General features: G+C 41.2%; 1 protein-coding gene across 2 annotated transcripts in view; it reads left to right on the forward strand.

Moving 5' to 3' along the window:
- htr4 (5-hydroxytryptamine receptor 4) overlaps nt 1–18,549 on the forward strand; it is a 99,873-nt gene that overhangs the window by 41,343 nt on the left and 39,981 nt on the right. For both annotated transcript variants that reach the window (XM_069531889.1, XM_020078829.2), the window contains exons 3-4: nt 12,766–12,879; nt 17,656–17,856. In XM_069531889.1, coding sequence (XP_069387990.1) covers nt 12,766–12,879; nt 17,656–17,856 — 315 coding nt within the window. The remainder of the gene's footprint in view (nt 1–12,765; nt 12,880–17,655; nt 17,857–18,549) is intronic.

Below are 18,549 nucleotides of genomic sequence, written 5' to 3' on the forward strand. Positions count from 1 at the left end.
CTGATCTAATTCTTAACCTGCTGTCAGGTTTACTGGACCTTCTCATGGATGATTAGCTTTGGTATAATTCTTTTTAGATGGAATAAATGAGATGTGATGATATGGAGCTAGTGTTTCGTCTATAGGAGTTTCAGTCTATTTGAATTGTGGATCTTCAGTGAGGTCCAAATGTCTGAGACCGTGACGATAGAATCTGCACTGAAACATTCTCTCCATCGCTGAGAAAAGGGGGAGAGAAACGGGATCAGTCACTATGTCATCACAGATTTATTAGACATATTTTATTTTAAACTTGAATTCAGATATTCGTTATATTAAGTCTAATAATTTGACAGAAATCAGCACCATCGACCCATCTTTCATTTGTATTTTATTATTACACACATTCTAGACATTATATTCTGTCCACGTGTGGGAAGTAAAGCCATTTAAACTTCTGAATTTCTCTCAGCACGCTGCCCTTTACCGAAGAAAACAAGTAACCGAGCAACAGAGAGGACACTCACATCTAATCAGAGATAGAAATAACCGAGATTTTACTTAAGTTGAGCTCTGAGCAGAATCTGCTTTGAAAAAGACAGTTCAAGGGAATTTGGGGCAAAGTTCCACTTGTTAAATAATAGGTTCATTCACACATTATCAGTACAGTGTAATCTTTATGTGGAAACAACAGAAAACACATCAATGACGAGAAACGTGGACACGTGTGTGTGTGTGTGTGTGTGTGTGTGCGTGCGCGTGCACGTGCATGTGTAAACTCATTCAGGATCTTTGCAGGTTTCCAGCTGTTCACTCAACCTGCTGGACGACTTTGAGACAACATAATTAAAACATGGTGTGACTTTATTGCAGATGGAAAATGTTTCATGTAAGCATGTACTTTTGTAAGTGTGTGTGTGTGTGTGTGCACGCGTGTGGGTGTGTGCACGCGTGTGTGTTTATGTCAATGTTAATGTGTCCCATTAACGCAGTAAATTTCACACTTGAGCAAAGACAGCGGGGACGGAGGAGCAGCTGGACTGAATGAGACACAAACGAATCAGTGTTTGGATAAGTTAACGACAGCTATAAATCTGAATTCATACTGGAGACGTGAAGAGGAAGAACATTTTAATATGTTGAATCCAAAACAGAAGTGGTCGCCCACTTAATTCTTTGTTTTAATTCATCTCCTAAACCGACTCTGTCTCTGGTCCTCGTTAGCGTTAAAGGGTCATTTCATCACATTTAGACCATCTAGATAATGTTAGTTCTGTGTAATGGACTGTGGTGATATCTGCCTTTTAAAGTGTCTGCCACCAAAGTAAACCAGTAGATTATTTCAATGGTCTTTCAAGAGGCTTCAATTCCAGACACAACTTAACTTTGTCCAATTCGGTTTGACCTCGAAAACTTAATTTCTAAAGCCAAGTTCACGCAACACAACTTGCTGTTTTATGATTGGGAGTCTTCCATTCAGATTTTATGGGTCTAAGTTGGGTTTAAGTTGAATTATCCTACATGCAGATCCAACCAAACAGCTTTAAAATGACTTATACATGATAAAAAACCTCCCCCTTTAGTACATTCTGCAGCCTATTACACAAAAGAAAACCTGACTGACTGCAGACCCAACAAAGATAAATGATTCCAAAGTGAACAGTAGATTTGCAGCATTATATTTTGCAGATTTAGCTTTTGTTGAGTTTCACAGTGAGAGAAGTTCCCACTTTAGCTGCGAGGCTCAGCAGCAGAGATGTGAGTCGTCTCTGCAGGTGGTGCAGCAGCTTGATTATTCTGGTAAATCTCCGCCGCTGCACGCTGAGAGCAGATGTGTTGTACAGCGTCCTGTGTAGCTCCGCAAAAATCACTCTCTCCCCCTCATCCGTCAACTTCACCAACACTGTGCGGTAGAAACCTAACGACATAAAGACTGCAAGGCTTCAACATGCTCACTAAAGTTATTATAACTACACATTAAAGTTTGTCAAGATCAATGCAGCACATTTTCTATCAGGTAGACTTCATAAAGTGGAGATTTTAGGATCAGAATACAACCAGATGTTAGGAAAATAATTGATTGCCACTCAGACGACTGGAGGTCAGTGTTTGGTTATGAAAGAATGAGAAAAACAGACCAAACACCTTCAGCCTGCGTCCTCAGGAAGAATAAAATTGATGATCAAGTTGTTGTTGGAGGTCCAGAGGGCAACAAGAGCCAATTTGGACAGAAGGTGTGCACAGCGTTCACATTAGTTTGACCTTGACTCTTCAATCACAAAGTGAAGCTTGAAGGCCTGCGAGCTCACAGAGTGATGGATTCATGCCTGAAAGTTATACTGAGATGAGATGTGGTCAAAGTCTGCGACGCCATCTCATCTTCTTTCCATTTGTTGATCGACAATATTTTTCTTTCTCTTCACAATCTGACTGCGTCTCTTTCAGTGTCCGTCTCTCCTCCCCTGATTAACTTTCTCAGAGACGTACACTCAGTGAATCAAGTACGAGACCCTTCAGCTATATATGCACTTAATATATCGCTCTCATCGCGGATCTGAGAGCTTCAGTGGAACTCCGTCTCCAGGCAGGAGACTCACACAGCGACCTCCCGAGGTCCTAAAATACACCTTGTCAAAGAGGAGCGACATCAGCATTAATAACATGGCTCCACTTGCTGCTTCATTTCACATTATACCAAGAATAGTGAAGTACTACTCCGTCTGAAGTGTCATATAAAACACAACTCAACTACTCAGGTGGGTCAAGATCCTGCATTGTGTAAAATCTAAATTCTATCTATTTCATGCTTTTATGTTATTGAGCAGAAGAGGTAAAATCAGATGATCAGACAGTTGTGTCCTCGCCCTCTTCGACCAACAATAAGGAGCGCCACCGGAAATACCGGACGTTGGTCACCATGGTTACAACAGTAAAGAAGTTAGTCATCGTTTTGTCATATTTAGTCACAAAAACGACATTTGGATTTGATATTTTCAGAGATTGGGGGTTGTCATGGTTACATTATTACAAGAATAAAATTGTTAAAAGTTGTGGAGTGGAGATAGCAAATTCGTCATCTGTGTGAAACTCCACTGCACAATCAATCGTAACAATGGAGGCTGTACTGGGGAGCTGAACCTCATTCAAATGTTCCTTAACGAAGGACTGAAATGACTTTAATTAGGCAGATATGTAACAATCTGTGTGGATTAAAACTGCGACGATGCTTTGAATTGTTTTTGAATCCTGAACAAATGTCTCAACGACTCGCTAATGAGCAGCCAACTCACAATGTGCTGTAGCAAAGTCTTTAAGCTGAGCGAAACAGGAAGTGATGGACGAGAGGAGGGAGGAACTGTCCTTGGAGATGTTGTGTTTATAGAAGATTGATTTTGACATCGGGGTTTGACAGCACACCTGCATTAGTTATATATCATCATTAAGATGACAGGATGCTCAGTACAACAGTATAAACAGAGGACCTCTAATATCAGGCTGCCTCAAGAGTGAAAGAAAAGCTTCATGCAGAAAACTGTGCGACAGGAACTGATGATAATAATAAAACAGGATTAATGTGCATCAACAGACGTCAAACTGTGACTTTTAATGACAACATTTTAATTTCGGTTCAGCAGAAATTGTAAATAACTGGTTAGCTGCATCAACATCTGAAGTTTAAAGCTCAGTGGTTTTTATGTATTCTACTTTGTAAGTGCTTGTAGCTTCAATGCAAGACCGACAAGTATAAATACCTGCAGTATCCAAATATTACTCTTTTGAGCTGTAGAAGGTACAGTCACATCCATCGACTTTAATCACTATGCTGCTCTGTTCAGCGTCTCTCTGCCGACCCAAACAAAAGCACAGTCATTTATACCTGATGTTGCTAGGCAACCCAAACTGACGCGTGAGATCGACCGTCACCAGCTCCAAATTTACCCAGGAGTCTTCAGGAGATGGAGGTGTTGTTTCCTTCAAACCAAAAATAAATCCACTCAGGTTATCAGTATGCAAATAAGACGGTGTTTCCTCCAAATGATGCTCTCTAACTTTGATTGTTTGAAGGTTTGGGATTCTGCTGTTTTATTCACTGTCGCCTGGTGTATGAATTTCAGCTATATTCAAAAAATTTAAAATTGAAATTATATGTAAATCTTTCCCCGAGGAGATAAACTCGTATTCCTATTTTTTCAATTTTGACTTTGTGTGTGTGTGAGTGAGAGTAATATTAGCAAAGGATTAATGGCATTCTCTCTCTCGGCAGCACACAGACATTAGTGAGGTCCAACACTGACGTCAGGCTTTGTGTTCAGGGACGTTTTCATCTTGACACCGTGAAGTACTTTCACCAACTCTCTCCAAAATGATGGAAGCACAGTATTGTGTAAACTATGATCATGTGGTGTTGCATTAAGAATGTGAAATGTGCTGCCAGCGAAAAACCTTTCATACTTTCAAATCATTTTTCAATCGCCTCTTTCAGAGTTGGCAGTTCGTCAGTGATTTAGCTTCACCTCTGAAGTGTGTCTTTGTCTAACAGGGCTGTGGGTGGAGGTGGTGAAAACCATTTCCACATTTCCCCTGTTGCATTACTGGCAAATCTGCCACCGTGATGAAGCCAATAAATGATTAATAATTGGTGGAGAAATAGAATTACCACGAGACAGACTGATGGAAACTGACTGGATGAAACTATTTTCATATTGAGCGACATGTTGCCCCCAGGGAAACCGTTCCGAAGACAATTAGATTCAAACGACTCGCTGCCTTTCTTTTTGAACAGCAACACTAATGCCTGCTTGATGCCTCTCGCTGTTCCGTCTATAATTTGCGTTTGAATCACAAGAGAAATTAGTCAGTGATTCTGGGGAAAAACTGCTGCTTGTGTCTGAATTCAGAACTGTGACTCACTGGTGTTTGTTGTCGCCCGCTCTTCAATCACAGGAGGCCAGATGGAGGGTTTGACGTGAGCCCGAGAGGAAAGAGCCTGAGCCTCATTATTTTTCTGAAATTTAAGAGTAATCTGTGACCTTTACTGGCCTCCATCACCTCTGCAGAGAATCCACAGAACCTCCTCTGATACCATTTCCTGTTATTGACACAAGATTGAAAGCTCCGGCTCTGATCTAAGAGATAATTTAAATTTAAATTTCACTGATTAACAAGTGTCTTGTTTGTGACGATGTTTGTCATGTGGTTGTGTGCCGCGCATTAAACTTAAACCTCAGGCTCAGTTTGCGTCGATTCAGTTTCAGATCACTGAACTCGTGGGATATAATCAAACCTCTATTTAATTTATAATAATATCACTGAATGAATGAATAACTTAGACTGTGGCTGCAGTCTTTGCTTTCAATTGAGCAAACAGACTTACACAGTCACAATCGCACCCCAGTTCTCTAATTTTGTGTTTAGCGCTGTAGCTTCATTGCACAACTGTGCTCTTTGCCTCGTCCATGTATTATATTTTGCTTTTTCCTCATCACTTTACAGATATGAAAACCCTTTCAAATCTGAATATATATATATTCCATTGGGGACACTTTGGGTTCTGTGTCTTCCACAAGGACAATGAGATTCGAGGACGTCTGAACTTCCTCAGGCTCCAGTGAAAAGGGTCAAACAAGGAGAATCCACTGTCTGGACAGTTTCTCACATTCAAGTTTCATCAACATTGGAAACTTTTCTCAACGACCTCGAGGCTTCACTCACATCTGGGTCACGTTTGAGCTTCAGTGCACGGGATCTGGAAATGAAACAAAGTTCACACTTTGTGTTTAAAGCAGTGATTGTGGTTTGAATCCACCACAGCCCAAACTCTCTATCCTGAGGAAAGCACACACACACACACACACACACACACACACAAAGAGCTCTGACCCCTCTCTGGTGTGTTTAATGTCAGGACGGTTAGTGCACACTTATTGTCCTACCCTGCCTTCACCATTGGTCACACATCATTAACCGTCCCATTCCGGGTCATCACATTGCGTTCAGGCAAACGTCCCAGGGGTCCAGATGAATTTCACCAACCTGAAATGGTCTCAGCTATTCCCGGTCCACCAGTACATTAAACTTCAGAAGGACTCATGCAGTTCAAATACTGATGGATTGTATTTATATTCTTCAAGGGGGGTTTCCACCTTTGACCGCTGGTTTTTTTTCCTGAGAAGAATTTTTTGCAAGAAGCAATTTGGTGTTGATCCGAATACAAATCTGGATCTAGCAGATTTAAATGTGGTTTCTTAATGGTGGCAGAGATTTCTTCAGCTGCAAATGTAGAACAACCACTTCTGAAGTTGAAGACGAAAACCACAAGCAACTTCCTGAACATGTTCTGCAGCATGATTCAAAGTATTAGATGGATTTAGAAATCTTAATAGAATCACTCCAAACCGCTTTTATTTCTTTTCCTGCTTCAAAACCTGGATTAATATTCAAGGACGTTTTAGCTGTGGCTCATCGGTATGAGTTACAGGGAAGAGTTGATGTTGATGTTCAGCTCTTGTCAGTCATCTGTCATTTAAATGACCTGAAACGTAATTTTGAGGTCTGAGCACTGACAGCTTCTCTGACCCAGTCGATTCCTCCTCCACAGCTAAATGAGTGAGGTGGTGACGGGCGTCTGCTCTGCAATGAGAAGCAGCTGGGTCTGGTTTTGCTCCGCAGCAGGAGATTCTCCGATCAGACGGCAACTGAAAAAATCTTGTCGTCTTTCCAAGTTGATGTCTTCGTCGGTGTCTTCCTCATGCGTGGCTCCTCTTTTTCCTCCAGATTCTGATTTCATAAATGCATCTACTCCCTTTTTTCTTTTGCAGACGTTTCAGATTTAAACTGAAATGATTAGAATCTTTCATAAAAATCAGTCTGGGTTTAAAAATAATATTTAAATTGAGGCGTTATTATTTTGCTGACAGGAGAATCAGTGCTTTAGTTGCAGAGGTAGAGATTTAGTTTGTGTGTCAGAGTGACGGAGGTAGTGTCATTATTTCAGATGTGATGAGAGAAAAGCAAAAAATATAATGAATAGTGAACGGGTTTGAATTGTATTTAAATTAATCCTTGTTTGTGTGAGTTTGTGGATTCTGAGTAAATTCAGGTTAAAGTGTGTGAATGATTGTAACTGTGCTCTGCTGATTATTATGATTACTACTCATCTTGTGCAGGTGGTGTTTTCCTCTTTTTTAAGAGACCTCTGTGTAATTTGTGAAATTTTATCTGCCACGTCTTTGTGCGTTTCATCTCCTTTCAATTATCAGCATCGTTCACCTGCAGAATTTTGTCCAATTACAGCGTCACGTTAACAAAAACAGCCTCAATTATGTTTTGAATGATGCATTTGTGCATTTTCGTAGATTAAACTACTGTTGCAGGTTTCACCGTCTGTCCAGTTCATTGTTTTACTTCATTTCACCATTGTTTTCATGTCTCATTCTCTAATTGTACGATTTTTTAATTGTCCCTCATCACAGCAACATGTCTGATACATCGTTCTCATTTCAAATGAGATGCTTAAAACAAAACTTATATAAGATGAGATCGTTATTGCTCAATATCAGGCAAATAAAATGTCAACAAGCGAGTTCTTTTTTTTTTTTTCATCTGTCACTAACAATATCCATCACACTAGAATCCATGAGAGCAGCAACTAGTTCCAGTTGCTGGAACCGTCCATCTGAAACACTTAAATCTTCTCCTGAGGTCTTTGACTGCCAACACTTTGAAAACCAGATTGTGTTTCATACCTTCTTCCTTCTTTTCAGCAGGAAACGCTCTTTTTCCGAGGTGAGTTTAAGATAACAGAGTCTAATTGGACCTAAACTCCAGTTTGACCCGTGAGCTCGGTGCAGAAACAGAAAACCTGCCGTTCAGAGGCAAAAAGCAGCCGCAGTCGTTTGCTTAAAGAAAATAATCTGCCGGGACTGAAAAAACACAGCTCACTTAAACAGGCAAATCACAGAGCAACAGTTTAGAGGTCCGTCACTGAGACCAAAACACCACGTCAAAACTTGACTGACAAGTAGAGAGGTGTGTGATTTAAAGTTTGAACTGTAACAGGGTTATAAAGTGATGTTTGATTTATTGATCCTGCAGTCTGGGAGGTATTTTTGGTTTAAGGTTTATTTGAAGAGATTACCTGCAGGTGTCACGTTGAACGGTTGCCATGGTGGGTTCTGAAAGTTTATTTTTCTGTCCTGGTCATGAGGAAAATGAAATCCAGAGGTTTTACGTGGATAGAGTTGCGATAAGATGTTTATTGAAGTGTCAAATATTAGAAATTACAGGGGATCCTATTTCATACAAGGTTGATAAAATGTCCTCAGATTGGAGGAAAGCTCATTTTCCTTCTTGTTGCCACTGAAAACATTTTATCAACAAGGCCGCTTTTTATAATGCATTGATTTATTGTCCTTTGTCAACATTCTTCCAGCTGAATGAACTGTCTGGTTTCCTAATTTAGTTTTACTACCAGGCTTTCAAGCATAATTGTTCTGTTTTGTTTGGTCGCAGCTTTCTCTCCCTCGTGGTCCCAGCGGGAGGAATCTGTCATGACCCAGGCCCCTTCTGCGACATGTTTTCCCGTGTTTATGACGCCGGTGTGACACCAGTTTGGACGGCACCCATCGCTTCTTCTACCAGTCGCATAATAGCAGGCTTGTCTTTGCCTGCTGAGAGGGAACGCCAGGGTTCAGATCGCCATTGTTTGTAATAAAGGATTCCCACCGAGGCCTTCAGCACCAGCCACAATGTTTTTTTTCTATTTTTATAAGAAACAATGTGAGGTTGGATGCCCTCCCTGTTGATAAGATGTTTACCCATAAGGTCTGATAGAAGAATTGGAGGAACTGGTTGAGGGAGGATGGACAAAAGGGGGTTTGGGGGTGAGATCAATGAGTTTATGACCTCCACTACAGAAATTTGGTTTAGAGATTACTTACTTATTACTTTTTTGTAAACAGGGGTGAACCCATTAAAAAGAGCATTGACTCCTTTCCCATTAACAGGACCAATGTTCAAAGTCGGGAACGAAAAACTGAGAAGCTCGCTGTAATTGCCGTCTTGTTTGACCTGAGACTGAATGCTGATGGGATCCATTCCCGTTGCAGGCGAGACGTTCGTTTGTGGGTGTTAGTGGGTTTTTGATCCATGTGTGTCCCTCAGAGCCAAATAAAACTGTCCCTCCACACTAGCATGAGACAGAATGACAATCCAGACTGATTATCAGGCTTCAGCGGGACTTAAACAACGATTCACTTTTACACTGCGCCTCTGGTGCAAAGAGTTCTCGCCTTCTCATAACACTGTGGTGCAGCAGGCACCACTCGGAGGGTAAATTCCATTCTCACTGTAAACCAATGTTTGCATCTTATATTATAAACTGATGTCGATTAACCTTTGTCATTATATATCGTCCCTATCAAATGAAACTGAATAAACATATTAGTGTGCTGCAAATTAGAAAATGAAAGACAACTTCAAAAAGATGGAGGTTGAAGAGTTTCAAACTTTGCAGGTAACTTTGCTGTGTGTTTGCGGAGGCCTCCAGTGCGACAGCTTCTGTGCAATCAGCTGAGTCACTCAAGTGTCGCACATTTGACTTCTCCCACAGAGAGCCGTCCGACTGCTGCATCAACTCTGTCAGGATGCTGGTCCGGACCACTGAGGCTTGTGACTGCAAGTCATCATGGCTCTTTAGATCCAATCAGTGCTACTTTCAACAGCCACCCGATATGGAGCCATTCTAAAGGCTGTAAATAGCTGCGACGGCTCAGATGCAGAGGCTATTCTGAGGTGATTGTCATCTGCATTTTCACTTCCCTGTCACATATATTTTTAGAAGATTAAGCCTTATCGTCCTCTGCATCAAAGGTGATTCAGGTAAAGTGTTGAATCGAGGCCAAGATTTTATTAAACTCTTGAAGAAAAACATTTTGTCTTCATGGGAAGCAAAAGCAGAAACCAGTGGTCCAGTGACGGATTGCAGAATTAAACCTTCTCGTCTGGTGAAGGTATTTTCCCAGTCGCCCCTCATCCAGCCCTGAGAGGCCTAATTGAGGCTGCTTCTCGCTGATTGCAGACCAGAAGTTCAGCTTAGCTGCAGGTCAAAGTTCAGGTGTATCAGATCTCAGCAAATTTACAAGTTGTCTGTTTCTCTCAGTTCTTTCCTTTAACTCTGGCTGTCTCTGTTTTCCACATGTGCACCGATGTAAAGAGTAAGATATAAGAGCAAGTGATATTGTGCAGAAAGAGTTCAGCTTACATCTGGAAAATCAATGTACAACACATGGAGTGATACATGGGGAATGAAATATAGACAATGAAGAGAAATTACGGCAAATGCTGACATATTACATGTCAGTGTATTTTGCCACATGGGTGACACAGATATTTCACCTCACTCTTTGTGACCTTCCCTGACTGTATGTCAAGTGTCCAAGGATTTTACTGCAGAATTTTTGAGAAAATTAAAGTCGGAGTTATCTCCTCTTATACCTTCATATTTAACCATCATTAACAACATTTCAAAATGGAGGTGAAAACATGTTGATAGGCTACGAGTCGGAACCAAACATGCGTCAGCTAGATGTAACTGTATTTGGAAGGTGTGGCTGCAAGATTTCAGGGTCAAGTGAGAGAACTCACTAATGCAAGTGAGTATCAAAAGTTCAGCAGAGGATGAGTTCTTCTCGGCAGCTCTCTCTCTACCGAATAAGAGCTCGGAGCCTCATAAATCTTACATAAAAAAAAGTGGATTGTTCCTTAAGCATTAGGAAGCAGATGGCGGCAGCTTGAGAATCCGAGGTTGACAGACGAGTAATGATCGGTAATTGTGCGTTTTGAAAGTCTATAGAGGGAAAGTCTCCAGTGTCTGAGTCACTGTTGAATCCAAAATGAGGCTCTTGCTCTTGCACAAAAGAGTAAAGTTGTCCGCTGCCTGTCGTGGCCGCAGCTGTGTTAAATTACTAAAACGTGCATATTAATGTCTCATTTAGGGGAAAGGTCAGACTGCGTAGTCGACAAATTCCAGATGAAAGAAGCTCCTTCCATCTTGTTTTTTTCAAATGATGTTTCTGTGGAGAATCTGTCAGCGTTCCCATTTGATCTGATTAGGGTGTTGGCACTGATGATCAAAGAACAAGCCTCATTTGCACACTATCACTCCTCCTTTGATGGTGAGAGTAAAATCATTTGGCAGACGGGGACGAGACGTGACTCCTGACTCCAGCAGCCGAGCCCAGAAGCCTGTTTTAGCATAGTACTGATACTGTGGACTGAACATAAAAAAACAAAAATAAATTGGCACCAAACTTGCAGGACAAAGACACGAGAACAAAGAAATAAAATGATGCTGGTGTAATGGAGCTGTTTTACGAAGGAGGTGATGGTGCGTCTCTCTCGTGCTCCTTCATCCCCGTGAAGCCTTCGAGTGCGAGAGACCACAAACCTCCGGAGAATGACTGTGTTGCTCCGACAATGTCAAAACAAGTGTGAGATTAAACAAGTCATTTTCAGAGACTCCACACAGTTCACTCCCAGGGCTTCGATTCACTCCACTCTCCGCCACCTCCAGACGCTGAACTCATGCCAAGGTTAAATGTATCGGGGGGTGAAAATGCAAGTTTGCAGTTTTGTACCATAAAATATATAGTATTATTCGTCCCCCATGCATGTGGATCCTGAGTAAGCACCTTACATTCAGCTTTTTTTAAACACAGCAGCTTGGAGGAGAAGACTTTCTGCTCTTTTCTTCAAATCGGACAAAGAGCTCGAGGACAGTAAAATGGAAATCGTTCGAACTCCCTCTACAACCATTCATCTTCTTATTTTAGGAATATTTGATCGTATTGGCAGTTGGCAAGAAACAGTCATTAGTCCACACAACATATGGATTGCAGATGAATCTGAAACGTTATAAAACCTGTTGTATTCAGAACGAACCTCAACTTTAGAAGAGAAAAATTTATAATAATAAACAACTGTATTCAGAATTCCATTTTTTCGTTTAGCCAAAAGAAAGATAAATTGACAGACATGATGTGACCAGTACAACTTTATCACAAGAAGATGAAATGTTCTTCAATATGTTTTCTGCAAATCAACTTTACTTTGACATTTTAAATTGCTCTGGTAGAATCAAAACTTTTTCTTCTGGGAGTCGGTAGAGAATCGTTCTTGCTCAGATAAACATCATCATCATCACATTACACAAAGTATTATGTCGCAGCTACTGCGTCTTTCTCTCTTTACAGCCTCTATCATGTTCATCTTGCTGATTTTAAATTGAGTTTTTCTGCTTGGCTGGCTGCTCTGATGGAGAGTTCTTTCCTTGGATCTGGACGTGATAAATAATTCCCACTGGCACCTGAAGGTCTTCGAATGTTCAGATAACTCTCTGAACTTGTGTTTATCGTCACACTAATAGCAGCCCAGAACTGTATGTTCATAATGACATGAAATATCAGACCTGACACTTTGATGATTAACAAAAACTCACATGCAAAAACCCACTTTCCTCAGGGGGAGTTCTCATTCATTAAAAGTTTTACTGCCGATGAGTCTACCGATACCATAATTTGGAAAAGTGGGTCAAGCAATTAAGTCAGAATGGATTAATTTTCGCTGACACAGCAGCACATGACAAAGTGAGAAGAGAGAGAGATTCATTTTTACATAAAAACTTCTTTTTTCTTTTCTTAAAATGCTCGTGAAAAGTCTGTAACTCAAATCTGCTGATCTTTTCTGGTGTCATCATGTTGCTGTTCTCTCTTTTTGGCGTCTCCATAGCGACAGCATGCCAAAGCGGATGGCTCTGATCTGCTTCCTGTCTCTGGTCATGCTGATGAGCATCCTGGGAAACCTGCTGGTCATGACGGCCGTCTGCAAGGACAGACAACTCAGGTGAGACAGAGCCCTCTTTCCTTTTAGCTTCAAATGTTCCCTTTGGTCTTAGACAATTCAAATATCACAGAATGTTATGTTTATTATCATTATTATTATTATTTAATTCTGTCTTTTCCTGTGAACGATCAGAAAAAGTACCATGGTTCAGTTTGATCCAGACCCAGCCCCAGTGTAAGAGAAGTAGAGCAAGAGTCAGAGTTAAAAAATGCATTAACTGCTTCTAAAAGTGGATCCTCATGTCACCGGACACATGACCACATGTGAGAACGCTGCTGAAAAAGAACGAGTGTCATAACGCTGATATCCTAATAAGAAGAGAAAAGGCCATTTATCCTTGATCTGTGAGATTCATGACCAACACAGAGCTGGTGGGTCATTCTGAGGACGGCTGCTCATGTGGGAGTCAGTGTCACAGCAATGATTCATTCTTCTTCTTCTCCTCCTGCCCTTTTCTTTCTCTTTTTCCTCTCTCTCTTTGTCTTTGGGTTGTTTCTGTCTCATGACACCTGAGAGCTCGGACTTCAGACGTCTGTGTGTGTGTGTGTGTGTGTGTGTGTGTGTGTGCGTGTTGAGGTTCAGTGCACGCAAAAGAGAAAGTTATGTAGGAAGGTGTGTGTTTATAAGTGAGAATTACAGTAACGGAAGTGAGATTTCATCGTGTATATTTTTGTACGTGCAGAGTGTGTGTGCATGCATGTGTGTGTTAAAAGAGACTGATGAGTGACAAAGTCAAGGCTGCGAAATCTCACCTCCCTCAAGAGAAAACAATGACACGCCATCTTTGTTTCTCCCTTCATCATTGTCTGAAAGTCCACTGGGAAAACACACACACACACACACACACACACACACACACACACACACACAGATGTCCATTGTCTTTATTTTCCGGATGCATAAATCCACAACTCAAAAAGGCAAAGATACACAAACTGTCAACCAGAAAACTAGACAGACACGCACCTGCTCAGTGGGAGTGTCCCCCAGGGTGACGGCGTGCCTGACAAAAATAACGCGGAACACTGAACACATCATCAACAACCAACAAAACCATCCAGTGTTGGCAAACACTTTATTTCACCAGCTTTTCAGTTGCTTATTTTAGAGGTTGATATTGCATCTTAGTGATTGATTGGCCACGGTGACCAAAAGCTCAGACTCTGCGAGGTTCATAAGAAGGTGATGTTCCTTCATGCATGATTATGTGTTTGAGCGACAGGCTGAGACCATGGGATCATGTGGTGGGAATTACGTTTATAGGTGTGTGTCGTCTGTGTAGCATAGAAATGTGGAGAAGAAGGTTTTCATTGTTTTTGTCTTTGCAGTGAGTGTCACCCGTTTATGTGCAGCATGTAGTTATAGCCACGGGTTGTAATTTCTGTGAAGTAGCTGGTGAGTCATAAAGTATCTGGAGAAGCTCAAGGAGCGGTGGCAGAGTAAAAACTTGATCCTAAAGCTAAACGATTCCGTTTTTTAAGACAGAGAGGAATTGAAAGGAATCCGAAAGAAGTTCTGTTTAGTTTTAAGAGGAGTCCAGAGGCTCTTTTATGCTTTAATTTACATTCTCCATCTGTTTCCTTATCAAACGTGGAACATAAATGACTCAAACACATGTCAATGGAGTTGGTTTAGAGAGTATGTTGCAGCTAGATAACTATTAAGATTCAGTCAAGCTGTGAAAATCTGCTGTTTTGAGGGGAACTACACCTTTAGTCTTCAGGCTATAAGTCACACACACACACACACACACACACACAGTTATCCGTAGGGAGTTGACACCAGCAGTAGCTGTTTCAGATGGTGCTAAACCACTCATCAATTACCACCACACAAACATCACCACTGATACCAACCATGTTTCCCTCAATGTGATGTGCCGAGTGTGTGAACATGAAACACACACACACAGACACACACTCTGCCACACAGTCTGTGCTGTTTATACTGGACACTGTGCAGCTCTATAAGCAGTCGCACTGATTTAAATCGATGGTGCCACGGCAGCAACTGTGGAAGTTACTGACTCACTTTGGTTCATTAGATTTACACGTGTTGTCACTTTGACATTTAATTTTCAGGAGTAAGACGACGTTCAACATCAACAAGATGCATCATTGAATTAGCTTTGCTCACAGTATTTAACATCATAAAGAATAATAATATGTTCATTTTCAGTCATCCAACTCACCCGATGTGTAATAAAGTCAGTTTACTGTTTCGTTGTGAGAATGAAAAGATGCATCTGTATTTAAATCAGAGCTTCACTCCATATCTTGTGTTTGAATCCATTTTCTCCTCCTTTGCCCTTTTACTGAGTTGAGCACGCTCACTTCTTCCCTCCACATTATACAGAAGACGTATGCTTGTGTGTGTGTGTGTGTATCTGTGTGTGTGTGTGTGTGTGTGTGTGTGTTACACCAACCGCACACAGCAACGCAATCCTTTTTAATAAAGTCAATTTATTCTCAGCACTTTAAGCCAAACACAATATGTCAACCTAACTGAACACGACACTGTTGCTTCTGGGCACGTTAATGGTTTCTAAACTGTTCTGAGTTATAGCCAACGCAACTTACTGTGTGTGTGTGTGTGTACAATAATGTGTAAACTCCTCTACAGATTGTGTGTGACAACAGTATTTGTCGATCATGTGTGTTTCAGATGTGTGAACATGCCTCTGTGTGTGTTCAGTGTGATGAACGTGTGCCCCACATGCAGCAGCTGAACAGACAGCTGGCTGTTCCCAGTCTGTTTTTAAGGGGCTGTTTGGGTTAGTGACAGGCAGATGGAAAACGCTCCCGGCCATCCCCTCTACTGAGGCTATTTATAGCAGCGAGCGGGGGGGGGGGGGGGACAGGCCGGCTGACCGACCGGCTCTCTCACCGGCGAGCAGGTTGGCTGGTCTGGGGGTTCTTTCGTCCAAAACCACATCACTCCCATGATGCAGCTCTGACCTGTCAGGGTTCCGTCTTTAATTTGCCAGCCTGACTGACTGACTGACTGACTGATGAATTCACCGGTCAGCTGACTCACTGCACTAACAACACGCTGCACTCGCTCACACGGCAGCTGCGACTTTGTGTCTCGGTTCAGTCTCACTCACACCAAACCACCCTACTCCCAGAAGTCACACTTATATACACAACTGATTGATTCTGTTTGAAATGTAGTTAAGAACTGGATTATTATCTTGAATGATAAGTAGTGCTCATATTTGCAGGAGGAACAGTTATTTACATATTTATCAAGATGCAAATATGTTGTTAGTAAACTTTCCAATAAAGTTTTCACAGAAAATTCCTTTAAAACATCTGATCTTCCTATTAAATGCGTAGGAATTATACAGGTTTATTTAATTGTATATTGTTAGTGTTTATGTTGGACGGCCTGACAGATTCCAAAAAGTGAAGCCAAAACATCTGGATTGCCCCCTTGTGGCTGGCTGGAGTGTTGCTCATAAACTTTGCCCTCTCCAGGTTAGCAAATAGATCCCTTTCAAGTAAATCTCAAACACTGGACCTTTAGGTTACACACACTCATAAGTGAAATCCATTTATTCTTCCCTGGGAAATCTGGGAAAATGTCCAGAAAAAGTTGTGCAGTGATCCGTCCAGTAGTTTTTGAGTAATCGTGCTTAAATTCAATCCAACCAACCAACAAACTAACAGAGGAGGAAACATCACCTCCTCAGTGGAGTTAAAAAATGATGAGACGCAGTGAAATAATGTGATGCAACTATCTGTAACACATAGTAAAGAATACAAAGAAAATCTAATAACTACAGGTTTTCTTCTTTGACGTATGGACCAAGCACTCCGAACGTTCCTGCTGCAAAAAACTCTGCAGGAGATGAAAGAACAAAATGAATTTGTTGTAAACTTTGTCTTTTTTAATAATCCTGCTGCAGGAACAGCGAGACCCTCGCCTGTTTTCAAGAGATAAAGACAATCACCTTTTGTCACAGAGACTCTGGATTCAATCCTGAGTCTCTTTCATATCCTGATGTTTTTACCTATTTGCAGAATGGAAACCTTCATCTCTGTCTCTCTGTGGTTTTTCCTTCAGGTTTGTGAAGAGTCGAGTGTTTGAAGACTTTTATTTCACTTTCACTTCTCTACATCTCTCCCTGTCTTCAACCTCCAGTGAAAGATGAATGTTTATCTTTCTTATTCCATTTCATCGCTCTTCTTCTCACCTCTTTGCTGAGAATCTTGAACTTTTTTCTTGGATCGTTGTTTGAACTTCAATGTGTTGATACAAATGTTCTTCCAACACTTTCCCAGTTTCGGCGAGTTTGGCAGTGAACTAGTACAGGAGCTGGAAAATCTTTCCACAAGATTTATTAACCCGACTTCAAGGATTTACTCTCATTCAGTCAGAACAGAATTAGTGAGGTACAACAGATCGACGTTCGAGTTCTTCTTCACCAAACTGGGAAAAAAACCTCAACCCTTTCGGCCATAACGAAGGAAAATTTTGATTCCTCTAGAATTAGACCTTCAGCAATTGTTGCATCATCCCACAAGCAAAATTGCTTTTACCCAGATTTGGCCAACTCTGTCATCCAGCCCACATAACACACGATGGACGGCTGCTCCTGTTTGCAAATCTTGGGCAAGATACTGAACCCCAGACCCTCCTGAGGGTTGTGCCAACATTGTTTGAATTCTTTGTGATAGAGAAGCGCTGCTTATAAAAGCACTTTAAAGAAAACGTTCACTTTGTCTGAACTGTATTTCTGTGATCAAATGTTTCTCGTCCTCTCCTCATCAGGAAAATCAAGACCAATTACTTCATCGTGTCTCTGGCGTTTGCTGACTTGCTCGTGTCGGTGCTGGTGATGCCGTTCGGCGCCATCGAGCTCGTCCACCAGCACTGGATCTACGGCGAGACTTTCTGTCTGGTCCGGACGTCGCTGGACGTCCTGCTTACCACGGCGTCCATCCTGCACCTGTGCTGCATCGCCCTGGACAGGTAGAGTCTTTATCCATGTTGTGGAACACTCAGTTTATTTACTCGAAAAGTTGTTTTTGTCATCTGTGTGTTGTTATCTGCTGGTTTGTGTGAGTGTGACAGTTTGTTTCTACTCTTTTCAATGACTCATATTGTGTGAAATCACCTCTTTAAAAAAAAAGACTGTCATATTTGATATGTTGACAGTGTCTGTGTGTGTGTGTGTGTGTGTGTGTGTGTGTGTGTGTGTGTGTGTGTGTGTGTTTGATGGCTCTGCTGCTGATTGAACTAACAATGAGTTGTTTTGTGTAGGGAAAGGCCCAGAATGTAGAGCACCATCTTTTTAAAAGTTAAATTACACATGACTCCAGCATCTAATTGAAGATAAAAGAAGAAACACAGCTCTCCCTTTGTCTGTTGTAAAACCATCAACAGTGTCAATAAATTCCCCCCAAAACACAAACAGCATGGAATAAAATTGTGGATTTCTCTGGGTTTGAATAATGTTGGAAACGTTAATATATAAAAGACATTTAAATGAAGAGTTGTTAAAATGTTATTCTTTCAAAAGTTTAATGACATTTTTTGCACAATTATTAAAAGCATTTTGTGTGTATGCAAATAGTAAAAAAGATTTTTAAAAAAAAGAAGAAATAGACGTAAACGGTGTGAAGGAAAATAAAGACAAAAACCATCCGTCACTTCCAAAGCTCT

Source organism: Paralichthys olivaceus, chromosome 9, assembly GCF_024713975.1.
Source record: "Paralichthys olivaceus isolate ysfri-2021 chromosome 9, ASM2471397v2, whole genome shotgun sequence".
Taxonomy (NCBI): Eukaryota; Metazoa; Chordata; class Actinopteri; order Pleuronectiformes; family Paralichthyidae; genus Paralichthys; species Paralichthys olivaceus.